At 30.8% G+C, this 15588-nt stretch overlaps 1 protein-coding gene across 4 annotated transcripts in view; it reads left to right on the top strand.

Annotated features, from left to right (window-relative positions):
- Positions 1 to 15588, top strand: part of LOC132730159 (interstitial collagenase-like) — a 75854-nt gene that overhangs the window by 57730 nt on the left and 2536 nt on the right. For all 4 annotated transcript variants that reach the window (XM_060716194.1, XM_060716047.1, XM_060716267.1 and 1 more), the window contains exons 2-10: positions 7326 to 7426; positions 7837 to 7985; positions 9188 to 9263; positions 9733 to 9875; positions 12556 to 12696; positions 13104 to 13220; positions 13720 to 13818; positions 14489 to 14665; positions 15027 to 15163. In XM_060716194.1, coding sequence (XP_060572177.1) covers positions 7326 to 7426; positions 7837 to 7985; positions 9188 to 9263; positions 9733 to 9875; positions 12556 to 12696; positions 13104 to 13220; positions 13720 to 13818; positions 14489 to 14665; positions 15027 to 15163 — 1140 coding nt within the window. The remainder of the gene's footprint in view (positions 1 to 7325; positions 7427 to 7836; positions 7986 to 9187; positions 9264 to 9732; positions 9876 to 12555; positions 12697 to 13103; positions 13221 to 13719; positions 13819 to 14488; positions 14666 to 15026; positions 15164 to 15588) is intronic.

Raw genomic sequence — 15588 nt, 5'->3', positions numbered from 1 at the left:
TTGTTATCAGTTATAAAGCTTTATTTTGGTTCAGATATCTCAGTTGAATCAATCTTTGCGACTACAACATGATTGTTATCTTCGACATATCATATTAAACACAATTCACTGGAGCCAGAAGGGCAGTTTACGTAATTATCACGCACTGCCTTCCGAGGAGTCTAGTAATTTTAGGATAAGGAAGTAGGGACATTTTCTTTTATATTTTGTTCATATTTTAGCCATATCAAGTGAAAAGCTGAACGATATTTAGATACCCTTCCCCACAAAACAAATATTGTTTTGCAAAAGAATGTATCAAAGCGTATTATCATATAGCGTTTCTTTGTCTTCAAACCATTACTTATGATGGGTTATAGTTTTTTTTATTTAGACCGAAGAAAAATATATCACCGTTGGATTGATGTTCATCTGTTTATATATCAAAGCAAACATAGGTTTGGCATCATAACAAAGATAAATAATTATAGGTCATTTAAACATATTGATAGCAAATGTTAAGCTCATTAAAAGCAATGGAGTTTTTATGTCATCCATTGATAAATTGCGTTCATTGATAAACGCAAGGTTTAATAACATTATCTGGGAAGATAATTATGTAGTCATAATAAGCTTGTAGATAATATATTTAGCATACTAGTACAGGTGAAGCATTGTATACAAACAAGATAACTTACTGCATCTCAATTAAAACGTGTTGTGAATGAATCCTAGTGCATAAAGCAATTTTATCATTTAACAAGGAAAATGCACTCTTTGTTTAACTTGGTTTTATTATGTAAACAATGTTTATGACCGTCTGGTGCAACGGAAAATTGCATACTTTTATTTGTTATTGCACTTGTCTGCTATTAATTAAATGCAAAAGCAATTCTGTTTTTGAACAATTACATGGTAAAGAAACAATTTTTATGTAAGTACATAAAAATGTTTCTTTACCATGTAATTGTTCATTCTTATCATGGCTAAAAAAGAAAAAAACAGGTATTTGTAAAAACATCTCTCGAATTTGAAACAATGGCGACTTAGTTTTTTTACATGCTTGGCTTTATTATCCTATCATCAAATATCTTTAATGAATATTCGTAAATTATTTACATAAATTAGAATGTATTTTATTAAGAATTTTTCGTTCGTCTCAAAGCCAATTTTCGTTTAAACCTTATGAAGTGCTCCGAGGTAATTAATTGTAAATTGGTGCTTAATTTATGTATGTACACAAATCATTCCGTCTAAACTGTTTCATTAACATTCAAATACATACTGTTTAACAAACCGTTGAATGAACACAAAAATGTTAACAAATTTTCAATTATTTTGGCAGATGTTTTTTTTTGTTGAAAATTTGTCTTTGTCAAGAAATATACACATTTTTAAAACTGACTGACAATATAACGCAATTATGTAAGAAAAAAACATGGTCGCTAAACAAGTTTGTTTTATTTATAGTGCAATCTACATATTAGAAAAATTGTTGACAAGTTCACATTAAAAATTAACCGTCGTTAAGTGTCGCCATAACATTTTGTGCACATGTAATGTTTGTTAAACATATTTTTATATATAGACTTACAGGTATGAAACTATTTATCCGCAGCAAAAAATTATTGTTTGAATTAAAAAAAAAATACAAAAAGAAATCTTCTAAAATACCTGTATGAAATAAATATGTTAGTAAATTTCCTTAAAAGTGAATGGCGCATGCATAAAATGATTGTTAAACGGAAAAAACCCTACTTAAAATTTCAGAATAATACTTTGATCACATGAATTTTATCACATAAAAAGAATAAAATGTTTTACAACTCTTTCGAGAATAGACAATAAGATTACGGAAGCAAAATAATTTTTACTGTTGATTAATTTTATGAAAATGATAATTCATAAGATATACCTTTATAGCTTTTAATATGAATAACGACATATCATAGGAGATACTGAAATTCTCTTAATTATATACACATTGTTAATTACTAATGCACCTACTGGAAATAATAGTTTTCATATTTGATTCAGTGTTGTCAAAATATATCATTATCCCAGGAAATTGAATTTATTGAATTTTATTTTTTTATAAATCTAGCACTTGATATTTCTAAAGAGTACACCTTTTTGAAATTGTAGGTTAAGTACTTTCAGATACGAACTTCTGGAAGAAAATGTAATAGTAATAATGTTATGAAAAAATATATATACGTGTATATAGCATTGCAACACCAAAATAAAAGAACAGCATTACACGGACAAAAGCATTAAAAATGACAAAGCAACAAAGTGTTCATGAAAATTTATTCCGGGGAAACATGTAAACCATAAAAACTCTAGTAAACAAGCCTATTTCGAATGTATTTTATGTCAATTTTCATTATGACGAGGGAGTCCATGTTTGTGTATTATTAATGTCAATAAATCGTGCTCTATGTTATTATTGCTAAAATGATTTATGAACATTGAATATTTGGTGATTTATCTAAATATTTGTTAGCAACTACTGAAGTACAAATCCAAAAGTTTACCTTTTGAAAAATCTGCAATTAAAAATAAAATTTCTATAATGTACTTTTAACGGTTAAATTAAAAACAATTTTCACTCCATATTTGAAATGTTTTACATTACTCGTTTTTTGTTTGTTTTTCTTGTCATTTTATTTTTTCATTTGAGTTAATAAAAGTCGGGTTTATGTTTACAGGGCATGTCAAGTCGACCTGGTATAATACATTAAATAAACTATAATCAAATCAATTTACAATTTTGTTCGCTTGATGAATCTTTACTCTAATCTTTTTCATCAGAAAGTCAGTTGAAAGGCATGAGGTCATATGTAATAAATTAATGAAAATAAACGCAAGTCTTAAATCATTTGTATAAATTTGAATTATTTGGTTAATTACATTTCAAAACCTATTTATCGGAGTACTTCGGTAAACATAATGTTTTTGGCGCTGGTATTGATGTATTCCATAAATAGATTCAAAAAGAGCTTTACAAATTGTATAACAAATTTAATTTCTTTTTTCTTGACATTTATCTTCTATAACGCCAGTTGTATCTCGTAAATATTAAGGAATGCGGATTTTAATGAGCATGTATGCGTCCTAGCCGCCATTTCGTATTTTCTCAATTAATGACGTCACAGTTGACAACCCCCTGCCACGTGACAAAAATATACTCTAATATGTACATGTATACGGAATTGTTTAAAGAAAGCGAAAGTGGTTTTAGAATGGTCCGTGATAAGTTGATATTTTCATCAATTCAATGTGGATTCGGATTCATTATAAAATAGAAAAAAAGTATCCCCTTAAGAACTTAAGCATGCAAAAAACGGCACAGTTGTTTTATGTAACAAATAACTTAAAGGCCCATTATGCCCCAGAAATGCGTTCATTTGTATTTATCAAAAGCTTTTAATTTTTTTCTGTACTTTTATAGTATCCAAAAAGATACTCATTGGCCAATTACCTGATGTATCTTTGTCAATAATTGCTTTTTGGCAATAAGTATGGTTATAGTGAATTTGTATTTTGTATGGAAGTCAAAATACTACTACTGTTTACATTTTGCTACTTTTACGACAATTAAATGCACATTTATCGCAACGTTCTTCAGGTAACAAGCATTTAACATTCTCTAAAACCATTATTTAAACATTATAAAATACATGTTTGCCCTTTCTAGAGAATTAAAAATTCATTTGTTTCTGAGGTATAATGTGCCTTTAAGTGAAACGTAGCATGTATCTCTGTAAGACTGTTGATGTGACTAAAATTTCAACCGCATATATATACTTCGACTTCATTTTTAACTGTGATCTATATATTAAACCTTAATATATTCATGACTGACTGAATTCCTAGAATAAATTATATTGACTGAATTCCAAGAATAAATTATGTTATGAGATATGATTAAAAACACGTATAAATCTCATTTCATTTGGCGAATTTTTCAAGTTTAGATGCAAATGTACTCACAATTATAGTTTATAGCAATTTAAATGCAAAATCTGCCCTCAGTAACAGTTTAATTTAGTTCATCATATATATTAATTCAAAATCACACCTCACGATTAACTCATCAGGTGTTTATTTTTATATTTAGAATTATCATTTAAGTACACCGCCCTAATTTAACAGACATTATTTAGATGACTTAGCAGCTGAATGCCTTTCATCTTTATTTTCCGAAAAACACCTATTGATTGCTAATAAAAGTTATGTGATTAACACCATGTGTTTTAGTGATTTGTCATTATTAACATTCCTGACCTAATAATATAACGATTTTCTTGATTTTGATGGATACCTAGGATTATATATTTGCTTCGAAAAATATTAAAATACACCCCCAAAAAACAACAAAAAACAACAACAACAACAACAAAAAACAAAACAAACAAACACCTTTATTTCTTTCATGCGGGTTGGGTTACGAATGTTTAAAGTTTTAAGAAGGGGTTTGTTGTTTTTATTTTTGTCATTTTTAGTTTTTTAGTATTTAGTACATTTAGTTTTTCACGTTTAATATGCATGAAATTAAATATAATTATGAAGTATGCAAATAGGTTTTAGCAGATTCATATTACATGACTTCAAACTGACATAGTTCGTATGTCCATCACTCAATAAAAATATCCATTTCAAACCTGCAAGATGCTTATTGTTTGCATGTACTAATTTTACGTCGAAATTGCAAAATGACCAACAAGCTGATACAGAAAAACTGATTTAAAATCATGTTGAAAAGTAAAACAAATACACGAACTTGAAATTTCATTTAATATCATGGAATAATTTTGCATACATTTTGTCAATATTTGAAGGTTTTATATTTTCTGTTCTTACGGGGGTCATTGAATCCGACACTATTTGTGCCGGTGCTAGGGGGGAATGAGAGATGTTGCACGTTCTATTACCTCTTTCTAGTCACATATACTATAAAACCGAGTTCGAGATTTTCAATAATGTGTTGTTTTTATTGCTATCTAGGAATACTTTGAGCTGAAACACATCTTTCATACTTCTTTCATACCCTGGTCGTATTTCCCTAATTATAAGACGTTAACCTGAAGGGCGTCTATGTTTTGATCGTACATCATTTATAACTTGCCATGCTGGGTACTAATTACAGAGTTACTATTACTAATTTATAGCTCATGCTGTAATTACACTACGACAAGGTGTCCAGTTACGTTGTTGGTGTGTAGCAATAGTCTGTTAACAAACATCACTTTAGATTAATACGCTCCGTAAAAAAAAGCATAGAAATGTTTCAATTAAGCGTAAAGCTTGAATCATACCATCTACAGATACAATGAATGAACAAACCTAGATCTGTTCTGTTTATATGATATCGTAGAAAGATAAACAGTGGCTGTTTTTAAATCAACCAATGAGTTTAACTGATAATTTTATAAGCGCAAATCAAAACAATACATAAAGATTAACTGATTTAAGTTTAACAACAGCAAAATAGATTATATCCTTTCTTTTACAAATTTCTACACTTATACTTTTTATTTCGCTTCCTTTTTTGTAATAACTATACCTGCCTCGTCCCGTTTGTCTGCCAATTGTCTTTTGGTGTGCCTTTTGTAGTCGTTGCTCCGGACTGCGTGTTGAGAATGTTGCTCTCCTTTTTGATCTTTGTTTGAAAGGGACATTATGCCTCAAAAATGAATAAATTTGTTTTTTTTAGAAAGAGATAACAGGAGTTTTACAATCTTTAAATAATGGCTTTAGAGCATGATACATGTTAGTCAAAATATATTGACGTGCCAAAGCCAGATTCTGAGATATCTTCGTTCTGGGTCAGAATCTCGCTTCTAGAGGCGAGATATTGACCAGACACAAAATAGCATTGGAAACAAATTACGAAATCAATAATTGTACCAATTGCGAGAAAGCAACAGAAGCATTAGATGGTTAATGAAAATTGGCCAATGAGTAACTTTTTGAAAAATGTTTAAACAGAACATTCAAAATAAAATAATAAATAAAAAGATGAGAAATAATTTAAAAGATAAAATCATCGCTGAAGCATATTGAGCCTGTACAATGATAAAAAATAGTATTTGAATACGGTACGAATCCTTGCTAATCGTAACATACCCACCATTAGACTGTGAATAAGTCTGATTAATTTATTTCCATAGTTACTGATACACTGATAGCACTCAGAACCTTTTACTAAAACAGCCAAAGGTGATATTTTAGGAGTTTGTAACAATGTTTTAAGGTATTTAATTGCCTCTGTTACTGTGAACATTTCAGTGGACAATATTATTTCTTTAAACACATTATAAATAAATATATATGTTATTAAAAAGAAATAACGCTATATTTTAAATAAATGGAGCTTAGAAGTTGAAATAAATCTTAACTTTCTCCAGTGAAAATAATTGAGATTATTGATCACTGTACTGTTCAAGACATTATAACGTCTTGTATTGTTTTTTTTCTAATATGACACCGGGAATGAAATACATTGAAATTATGAATTTAGTGAACATTTTTGAAAAAATTGAACATTTTGTTGTAATGTTGTAGTGTGTTGAAATAGTGAACTAAACGGAAATAGTGAATAGATACTGCTGTCCACTGAAATTTATTATTATTATTATGTAGCACTTAAGAATATTTCGTGTCACCCTTTTTAATAGCTGTGTAAATAAATTAAATTGAAAATCCATTTTTCCATGTGAATAAAGTCTTTAGCTGTTCAAACAACAAAAATTCACATGATTGATTTTTTATATTCGTTTTCATATTTAATTCACACTTCAATTCGACGCATTGTTATGCTATTGAAGGTTCAACAAAGATAAAAATAATACATGTCGTCTAAAAGAGCCCTACAATCAAACTACCGTTGTATATGTTTGAATTCAAAGTATTGATAGATAATATAAACATTTATCACGACGCATCGAGCAATAATAGGTTACGTTAATTAAGGTTAATATGCAAATAATATTAATTAAAACCCTACATCAAAAGATAAAATGATTCTTGAATTTCCTTTAGAATATCTTTAATACTTGCTTAATAATAATAAAGTACATCTTCATATCAATGTATTGATATGTTTTATAGAAACAAAACCTGCATAGATACAAATAAATAAAACAATATTTGTTTTTACTTATTAACTAGTATGAAGTCTTGTTATTTATTAAGGTAACAATGTTTGTCTGTAGAATATACATGTAAAAAAGTAAGAAAGAAGAAACCCAGAAGGTATATTCAGCGTTAGGATCATGACAAAATTAGAGTCATCGGATTTTTATCTTTGTCAATATTATATAAGTTATGTATTCTTTCAGGGTTTTCTTGAGCAGTATGGTTACCTAGCAACAATGCCTGAAGAGTTGTTGAAGCGGAAAGTACAAGTCCATAGCAAAGCTGAACGAAAAGAAGCAATTAGGTTGGTAAAATAAACTTATATCTACTTTATATATATATATAGGTAATGTAGTTATTTTGTCACATATATCGCAATGTAGCAACAGAGGAAACATCCGGGACAAAACATCACTAAAACAGTATATGGAGTCTGATACAAATTAAAAATGCATTTATTATTAAGAAGAACCATAATTGTGGAATATGTAATTTAATTACATTATAGAAATAGTTTGTACAAAAGCCTTATAACTTAATTAAAGAATTATAATTATCTTGGGCAATATTTTTTTCAGTTTTTATTCCAGAGAATTTTTGTTAATTATTTTCAAATCTCAATTTTCCGTTAAGTATTTTATGTTCAAAAATTGATCGAAAACACTTTGATTTAACTTTCTTTTCTAAACTGATTCGTTTGCTTGGCATTTACAGACAGTTTCAAGAGTTCTTTGGTATAAAACAGACAGGAAAACTTAATAAGAAGACAGTTAAGATCATGAAGGAACCTCGTTGTGGAATACCAGATGTACGTGTTGATGACCCATTCTCTACAATCAGGCAATTCCATTTTTACAAATATTGTGAGTACAGGTCTGTCAAAAATCTTTATCTTCTCGATCTTTTCCGCCTTGTTATAATCATTTTTAAATCCCTTTTAGTTTAAAATACTTCGTTTAATTGTGAAAACAATCTATATAAGAAGAGATTGACGAAGAAAAGAAACAGCAGACTATAACCATATACCCTTCATGATTAATCACGAAGGCAATTATTATTTAGTAACTGAATATTGTTAGCGATTTGGAATGGAACGAACTGGTCACCTGACATTTGCCATAATCAACGCCGTTCGAATACATATGTGTATGTTTCTAAATTCTAAATGAATGCCATTTCTATGTTTAAATGTCAATTTCTTAATCCGATGCAAGGGACCTAGATGGTAGGCTGCATTTACTGTCATTCCGAAACAAGAGCCTGCAACGTTTTCATTTTTAGCAGTGTTTGGCGCATTTTAACGTTTTAATTTTGACGATTTTATTCTCCACTGGTATGCAAATATTACCTAAAATCATTTTGTTGCATAATGGATAGCATTTTATGTCGTAAATCATTTACAAACATACATCTTGACTTTGAAAACGGAAGCCACATTACCTTCCCGTCATATCTTAATACAGTGCACATGCTAAGATCATGTGTTATTTATTAGAATGTCTGTATATTTATTATTCATGTTTATGTGTGACAGTGGCCACATTAACAGTTTATTCATATCTAGATACTGTACAACAAAATAATGTCAAGATAACCGACACTTTGCCACAATTGTATTTATAATAAAGCATTATCAAACAAATCGATGTCAAAATTCCTCTTTAATTTTACTGACATTCAAAAAACGTAGTTACACTTGTCAGTTATTGTAGCGTATCTTTAATGATAACAAACATTACGTTATGACGCTTGTATGAATGTAAGTATTTCATTATTACGAAATACATCTGTTTTAATAGGAGAACATTTTTACTGTTATTTTATCACAACATCTGTTATTTTCTTATTTTTGCTTCCGAACAGGATATTGATTAATGTCAATGTACCAAATGTTGTTGCATGAAAATGCATCGCATCAAGTTCATTTTTAATGAATTTAAAGATATTTTAAACTTGAGAAAAACACTAGTATCGCCTATTTTGCTTATTTTTGTTATGATATATATGCATTAATATATATTTGTTTTATACAAATGATAACACTTGAAAGTTTGTTTGTTATCAGATCCTCGATGGCGACGGTCGGTACTAACATGGCGAGCAACAAAATACACGAAGAAGATCTCACCATTAGGACTTTGGTAGGGTATTTCATAAGATAAATTACATGAACCGTTCATCTCACCAATCTAACAAATAAGTAATATTTTCACTTTGTGTATGCGTTGTACCAGTAAAGTAATCAAACAGTGTCAAATATTGAATGGCTTGTGTTATGTCTTATCTTAGCTATTTGAAATAAAAAAGACCTCATTATTCCTATCGATTCATTCAAGTAATTGAATATATGAAATAAAAAGATACATTCAAAATCTAATGAAATTATATTCTTAAATTCAGAATTTTACCAGTTCATGTTAAATGCTGAAAGCCGGTGCTAAAGGGCGTTGACTGATGGTGACTTGTAGTTCGAGTAACGTCCATAAACAGACTCAATTTAACCGAGTCTGCAACATTTTCAATTTTGTCGTTTTGGTCGTTTTTTAGGGATTCCGTTTTTCTCTATTTTAGTTTACATTGGCCCAGTTGTCTTGTTTATCTGTCTTTCAGGAAAACACTCAAGAAAGCGTTTGAAACTTGGTCCGCTATATCAGGACTAAGGTTTTTATACTCCCGACAGAAACCAGATATTCAAATCGATTTTGAACGGGGAAACCATGGTGATGGAAGTAAAATTTCGTTCGACGATAAAGGTAAAAGTCCTTAAAGCCGTCTTCAGTTAAAAAAATAGATATGTAATTTTTAGATAAATCATTTCATATAATTGTCAAATCAAAAGAATTTAAAGTGGAAGACGACAAGATACATAAACAATAAGAAAATCCCTCGATACCTCTAACCTACCGATTCAAATTAGTAAAGCGGACAATCCGTTTTCTCGGTCTTCTTATTTTAGAAACGATCATCACTGGCTCTTTGGACGCTGTTTTGAAGAATGACACTTTTTTATCAAATAAAATTAGTGAAATACTTAGTTTGAAACAACATATGATTGTTTTTCTCACGGAAAATAAAAAAACCAAGGCCGCTTTAATATCAAATTGTGTTTAATTTGAAGATAAGTTGTTACTATTTATTTAACGTTCTATAAATCAAGTTATTTAAATGTGCGGACATGCCATTAAAGCGATAATAATTATACGGCTCAGATAACAATACTAGAATTATATAATAAATGTCAAGCAAACTGTAAACGTTTTATCCTTAACATACAATTGCTGCATAATATTTACTTTATCAAGTAATGAAACTCTACACTCAAAAGTAAAAAATGTAATATCTTAATCTGTTTGAACACTGAAATACAGGCGTTGTTGATAAAGATTATTTTATTTAAGATATTCTGACAGCGTGCATGCGCTAAATTATTTGAGCCGCGTCATGACAAAACCAACATAATGGGTTTGCGACCAGCATGGATCCAGACCAGCCTGCGCACCCTGGCAGTCTGATCAGGATCCATGCTGTTCGCTATCAGTTTCTCTACTTGTTATAGGGTTTGTAAGCGAACAGCATGGATCCTGATCAGACTGCGCGGATGCGTAGGCTGGTCTGGATCCATGCTGGTCGCAAACCCATTATGTTGGTTTTGTCGTGACACGGCTCAATTTTATTCACAAATACTGTTATACGATATATTTGCTTCAAAACGTTGAACTTTGTAATTTAAATTACAATTCGTAGGAAATACGACTAACCATCGCTGGTAAATTAGGGGTGTAAATTTCTAATTAAGTATCAAATTAAGATATAATGAGGAAATCGTGTGTACAAATTGTGATCCCTGGATCTGAGTTTCAGTTGTCCATCAAAACTGAAATACAATGATGTATAAAAAATTCTAATGGGTAAAGATAGCCCGTGCTATGAATGGAAATTATGCTGATAGTGTAATTTTATCTACAATAACCTTTGTTTCTATTCCTCACTGGAATGATTTCACTACATTTTTATGGTTTTATTTGTTTGATGTTTCTTCTCAATTTGCACAGTCACGCCCAAAGGTCGTGTATAACAATATTTAAATGCATGACACCAATTTTAGAACGTAAGTTCATATTCAGTGTTATAAAAATTAAGACGTTTTTTACGGTATGATACATATCAGGTTATGATACAAATTGATAGTTTGTATCATGCAGAGCATGCTTACCATTACAATGTTAAATCTCATTTAAACAACAAAAATGGAATTCGCATTTATATTTTGTATAATTATACTTAACTGCTCACAAAAATACGTATGTTTAAATAGCCTATTAGGTTAAACAAAATATATTTCAGTTCAACTATCTTGGAGGCTTTCTATACACTTATAGAACACTCATTAAATCAATCCGTTCTTGGAACGTACCAGTTCAAAGTAATAAGTGTAAAGTTTCTTGCTCAAGCAAACAACGGTTTGTCTCATCCACTAGTCCGGCCAGTAAACTATCCACACACTCCGATTGTACCACCATGTAAATTGCAGTAATAAATATACAATGTCAATGCAAGGGAAAGAAAAGAAAGAATGCTTTTACAATATTTCAGTGCAATTAGCCTGTCCAATTTAAAGGCCGTATAAACCAGCAAGTCATTTATGTGTCAACTATGACGATTCTGACATTTTAATAACAAAATTAATGTCAGTCTCCTCAATGTGTAAAATGATATTCAGTAAGAATTTTTACATACTAAATCTCAAATATATAATTAATTTACACTGAGAAATATTTCAAAAATGTAAGATCTTTTAAGAGATAGTGATTTGACCCTGATATGCGTTGCTCTTTAAACTGCATTAATTTGTTTGAAGCATCGAGTTCTTATATTAAAGTATAGAGTGATAATTTATCAGTCATTTCTAGTGTAAAAGTCTTAACATAAACACATCCAAAAAAGAATATCATGAGTGCTAGGAAACAACAAGCATGTTAACAGTGAAAGGTATTCTATATAACTACGTTTGACAACCTGCGAATTCAACGATTACTTAGCAAACGATTATAAACCGTAATATCCATTTAAAACCCTATCCATTCCAAAACTACTGCATTAACAAACATTAGGTCTTTCTGGAAAAGAATCCATCAATGTTCTGTTTCTTTGTCCCGTTTCAGGTTTGCAGTACAGAGTAACTTAAAACATGTACTGTGCTTTTTATAATTGTTACTGGAATAATTTCCCCTTCATATCAGGAAAACGATTACATTGTACTTGATAGTTTTTATCTTGCTTTTTCCCCCTATTTTGCCAAAGTTATTTTCTGTGTTACCATTAGAGTCACTTTGTGTTCCTTGATAGTTTTTATCTTGCTTTTTCCCCCTATTTTGCCAAAGTTATTTTCTGTGTTACCATTAGAGTCACTTTGTGTTCCATTGTTGATTATAGGAGGCGTTGCTGCACATGCCTTTGGACCAGGAACATATACAATATCTGGTAATATTCACTTGGATGATGGTGAACCATGGACACAAAGTGTAGACCCTAAAGACGGAATTAACTTACTGGCTGTTGCTATTCACGAAATAGGTCAGTTTTATCGTTTTAACCCTAATACCTAGCAAAAAAACTTAATGGACTTGTCCATCTTTCGATCTGGACAAAAGTCACAAAACTATTGGTCAGCACTGGTCACGTGGCAAGAAAGCTAGTAATTTGTAAAAGTAACATTATAGAAATGACGCTGAGACATAAACAATAATATTTTGGAGCGGTTCTGATGTACAAAAAGCACTTAGTTTCTTTTGTTTAAATGAAAATATCACTGTTTTATTACAACAGTATATCAGATTAAACATAGAAAATTATATATGATCATGCCAGTCAATCATTTTACCATTTATTACAGTCCATCATTAGCAACATTGAGATGTATTTTAAGATGCCCGAAGTATATTAAAACGATGTTGCATTATATACCCTTTACTTTTTTACAGGACATTCGCTAGGTCTACAACACTCAAGTGACCCTCGGTCTGTAATGTACCCAGCATTTGTTTCTACGAATTTAGACCTCAGTATTGAAGATATTGAAAATGCTCAAATTCTTTACGGTAAATTATTCATATGATTGGTTTTTAAAGTAATAAATAATCTGTTCTTGAAATCGTGCGAAATTAAATTTTAATTTGTTATAACATCATAGCTGTAGAGTTTTATCTCATGCAGAAGAAAGATTTATCATTTGCATAATGAATTGAAAGTATAAATTAGGAATTGTTAACCTTTATTGTGAATAATCTGCCCTTAAAATTAGCAACATATCTAATTAGTTCGAATTTTACTGGAATCTTTAGCTCCAGCATGCGAGGAGGGGTGACTGTAAATTTGTTACACCAGAGTTTAGCCAATTCATATTTTCTAGTTCAGCGCCATATGACATAGCTTCTGTTGGTGCACCATAAAACAAAATAATAAACAAAACACAAAAAACAACAACAGAAAATGACAATAACATCATTTAAAAGTTTTGAACCATTATCGTATAATTTGCCGAGGATTTACATCTTAAAGGCAAACAACCACAGCATGCACATGTTTTCTCTGTTACAGGTCCAAATCCGGATACTTTGTTCGAACCATACTTAAACGCTGAACCTACGACTGCCGCTCCGAAAATCTGCAAACTGCCCATGGACGATATGGAACTAGGTAATCCTATCTTCCAAATCATTGACTTGATTTCTAAACAAACTATTATGACATATGTTTTGTTTGCTTGTATCTAAATTCAATAGATTGATGAAAGTGTTTTATAGTTGTCATATCTTTTTTATGATGAGAAATAATCATATGAGCCGTGTCATGACAAAACCAACGTACTGCGTTTGCGACCAGCATGGATCCAGACCAGCCTGCGCATCCGCGCAGTCTGATCAGGATCCATGCTGTTCGCTTACCAACCCTATTACAAGTAGAGAAACTGATAGCGAACAGTATGGAACCTGATTAGACTGCGCGGATGCGCAGGCCGGTCTGGGTCCATGCTGGTCGAAAACGCATTTTGTTGGTTTTATCCTGACGCGGCTCATATAAATAAAATGCCTTTTTCGCAGTATATATATGGAAAGAAATAAATGATTTGGTTTTTGTCATAACTATATTGATCAACATCTTAACTAACTTGAGAATGCGTTTGTGATTCACCGTTACCGTTGATGTTTAATTTCAGTTTTTATTTTCAAATATTATAACAATCAATGTGCATTCAAATAATAAATAATTATTATTGTTTTAATTGTGCTGTAAACATTGTTTCAAATTGTCCACCTGAATGCCAGTCCATTTAACAATACTGATGCTGATCAGTTTTTATTCTCAGGTCCAGACGGCTACACATACATCTTCCGAAATTCTCATGTTCTGCAAATAGATCAACGAGGAAAACTTGTACGCTCACAAGACAAGGTCAAGATCTCGGAAGTGTATGAGAATGGCCCGCCAAAAGTAGATGCAGTAGCATATTTATCACAACGAAAGAAAACATATATGTTTTACAGTAAGTCAGATGGTTAATTTATCATTCGTTTCCCTGACGTGAAGTAAAAGTTATTGATGACTACTTTATCTGGACTCAACATTCTCATTGGAATGCTGTTTGTTTGAAGACCATTGTTTTATCAAGTATTTGATGGAAAAGACTAAACACACATGTTTCATACGTTAACTTTTTAATCAGAGAAACTTAAAGAATTGTTCACTTTCATAGCAAATTAACCTAATTGGTAATTGAATAAGTAAAGTTATCTGACTTTTAGATAAATCATACTTCAGGCGTTATAAACAAGTATGATTTGGACACTTATCGTTTGCCACGTGTTTCCGGTGGGACCTGTGCTTTATATGTTTTATCTTTACAGATAACACACTGTGGCGGTATACCAATTTCCAATTAGATTATGGATACCCTTTGAACATTTCTGGTATGCCAGAAACACCGAAATGTGGAGCATTTGTTAGAGATCAGTATGGCATAACCAGATTGTTGCTGTTTGGCGTAAGTCTTTAAGAAATTCTTATCATACATACATCGAAATATAATGTTATTATAATATTGAACATGATCGTAAAAGCATAAGTATAATACACACACTTACATCTTATCTTGAATATGGATTTCCAATGTCAGATATTGTGGATAAAAGTGTTATATTTGATGAAGATATGTCTTTAAATCACTCTGAATGTTTGCGCTTTATGCCATTTCCTGATGATTTATATAATAGAGATTGTTGTTTTGGTTCGGTGAACTTGAAATTATTCAATACCAAATCAATGAATGTGTGTAACAACAAATTAGAGCCTATCTCGTCGGCATGCTAAGGCATTCCGACCCCTTTCTTTGCCTGTGACATAAAAGTCATTTCTGGCAATTACCTTTCGATAACTTTGTAATGCATGTGTTATGCAATGCAGTTCTGA

Source organism: Ruditapes philippinarum, unplaced genomic scaffold, assembly GCF_026571515.1.
Source record: "Ruditapes philippinarum isolate M1 unplaced genomic scaffold, ASM2657151v2 ctg5_1_1_1_1, whole genome shotgun sequence".
NCBI classification, from domain to species: domain Eukaryota; kingdom Metazoa; phylum Mollusca; class Bivalvia; order Venerida; family Veneridae; genus Ruditapes; species Ruditapes philippinarum.
The sequence above is the reverse complement of the archived record's forward strand: the minus strand, read 5'-3'. Positions and strand labels throughout refer to the sequence as shown.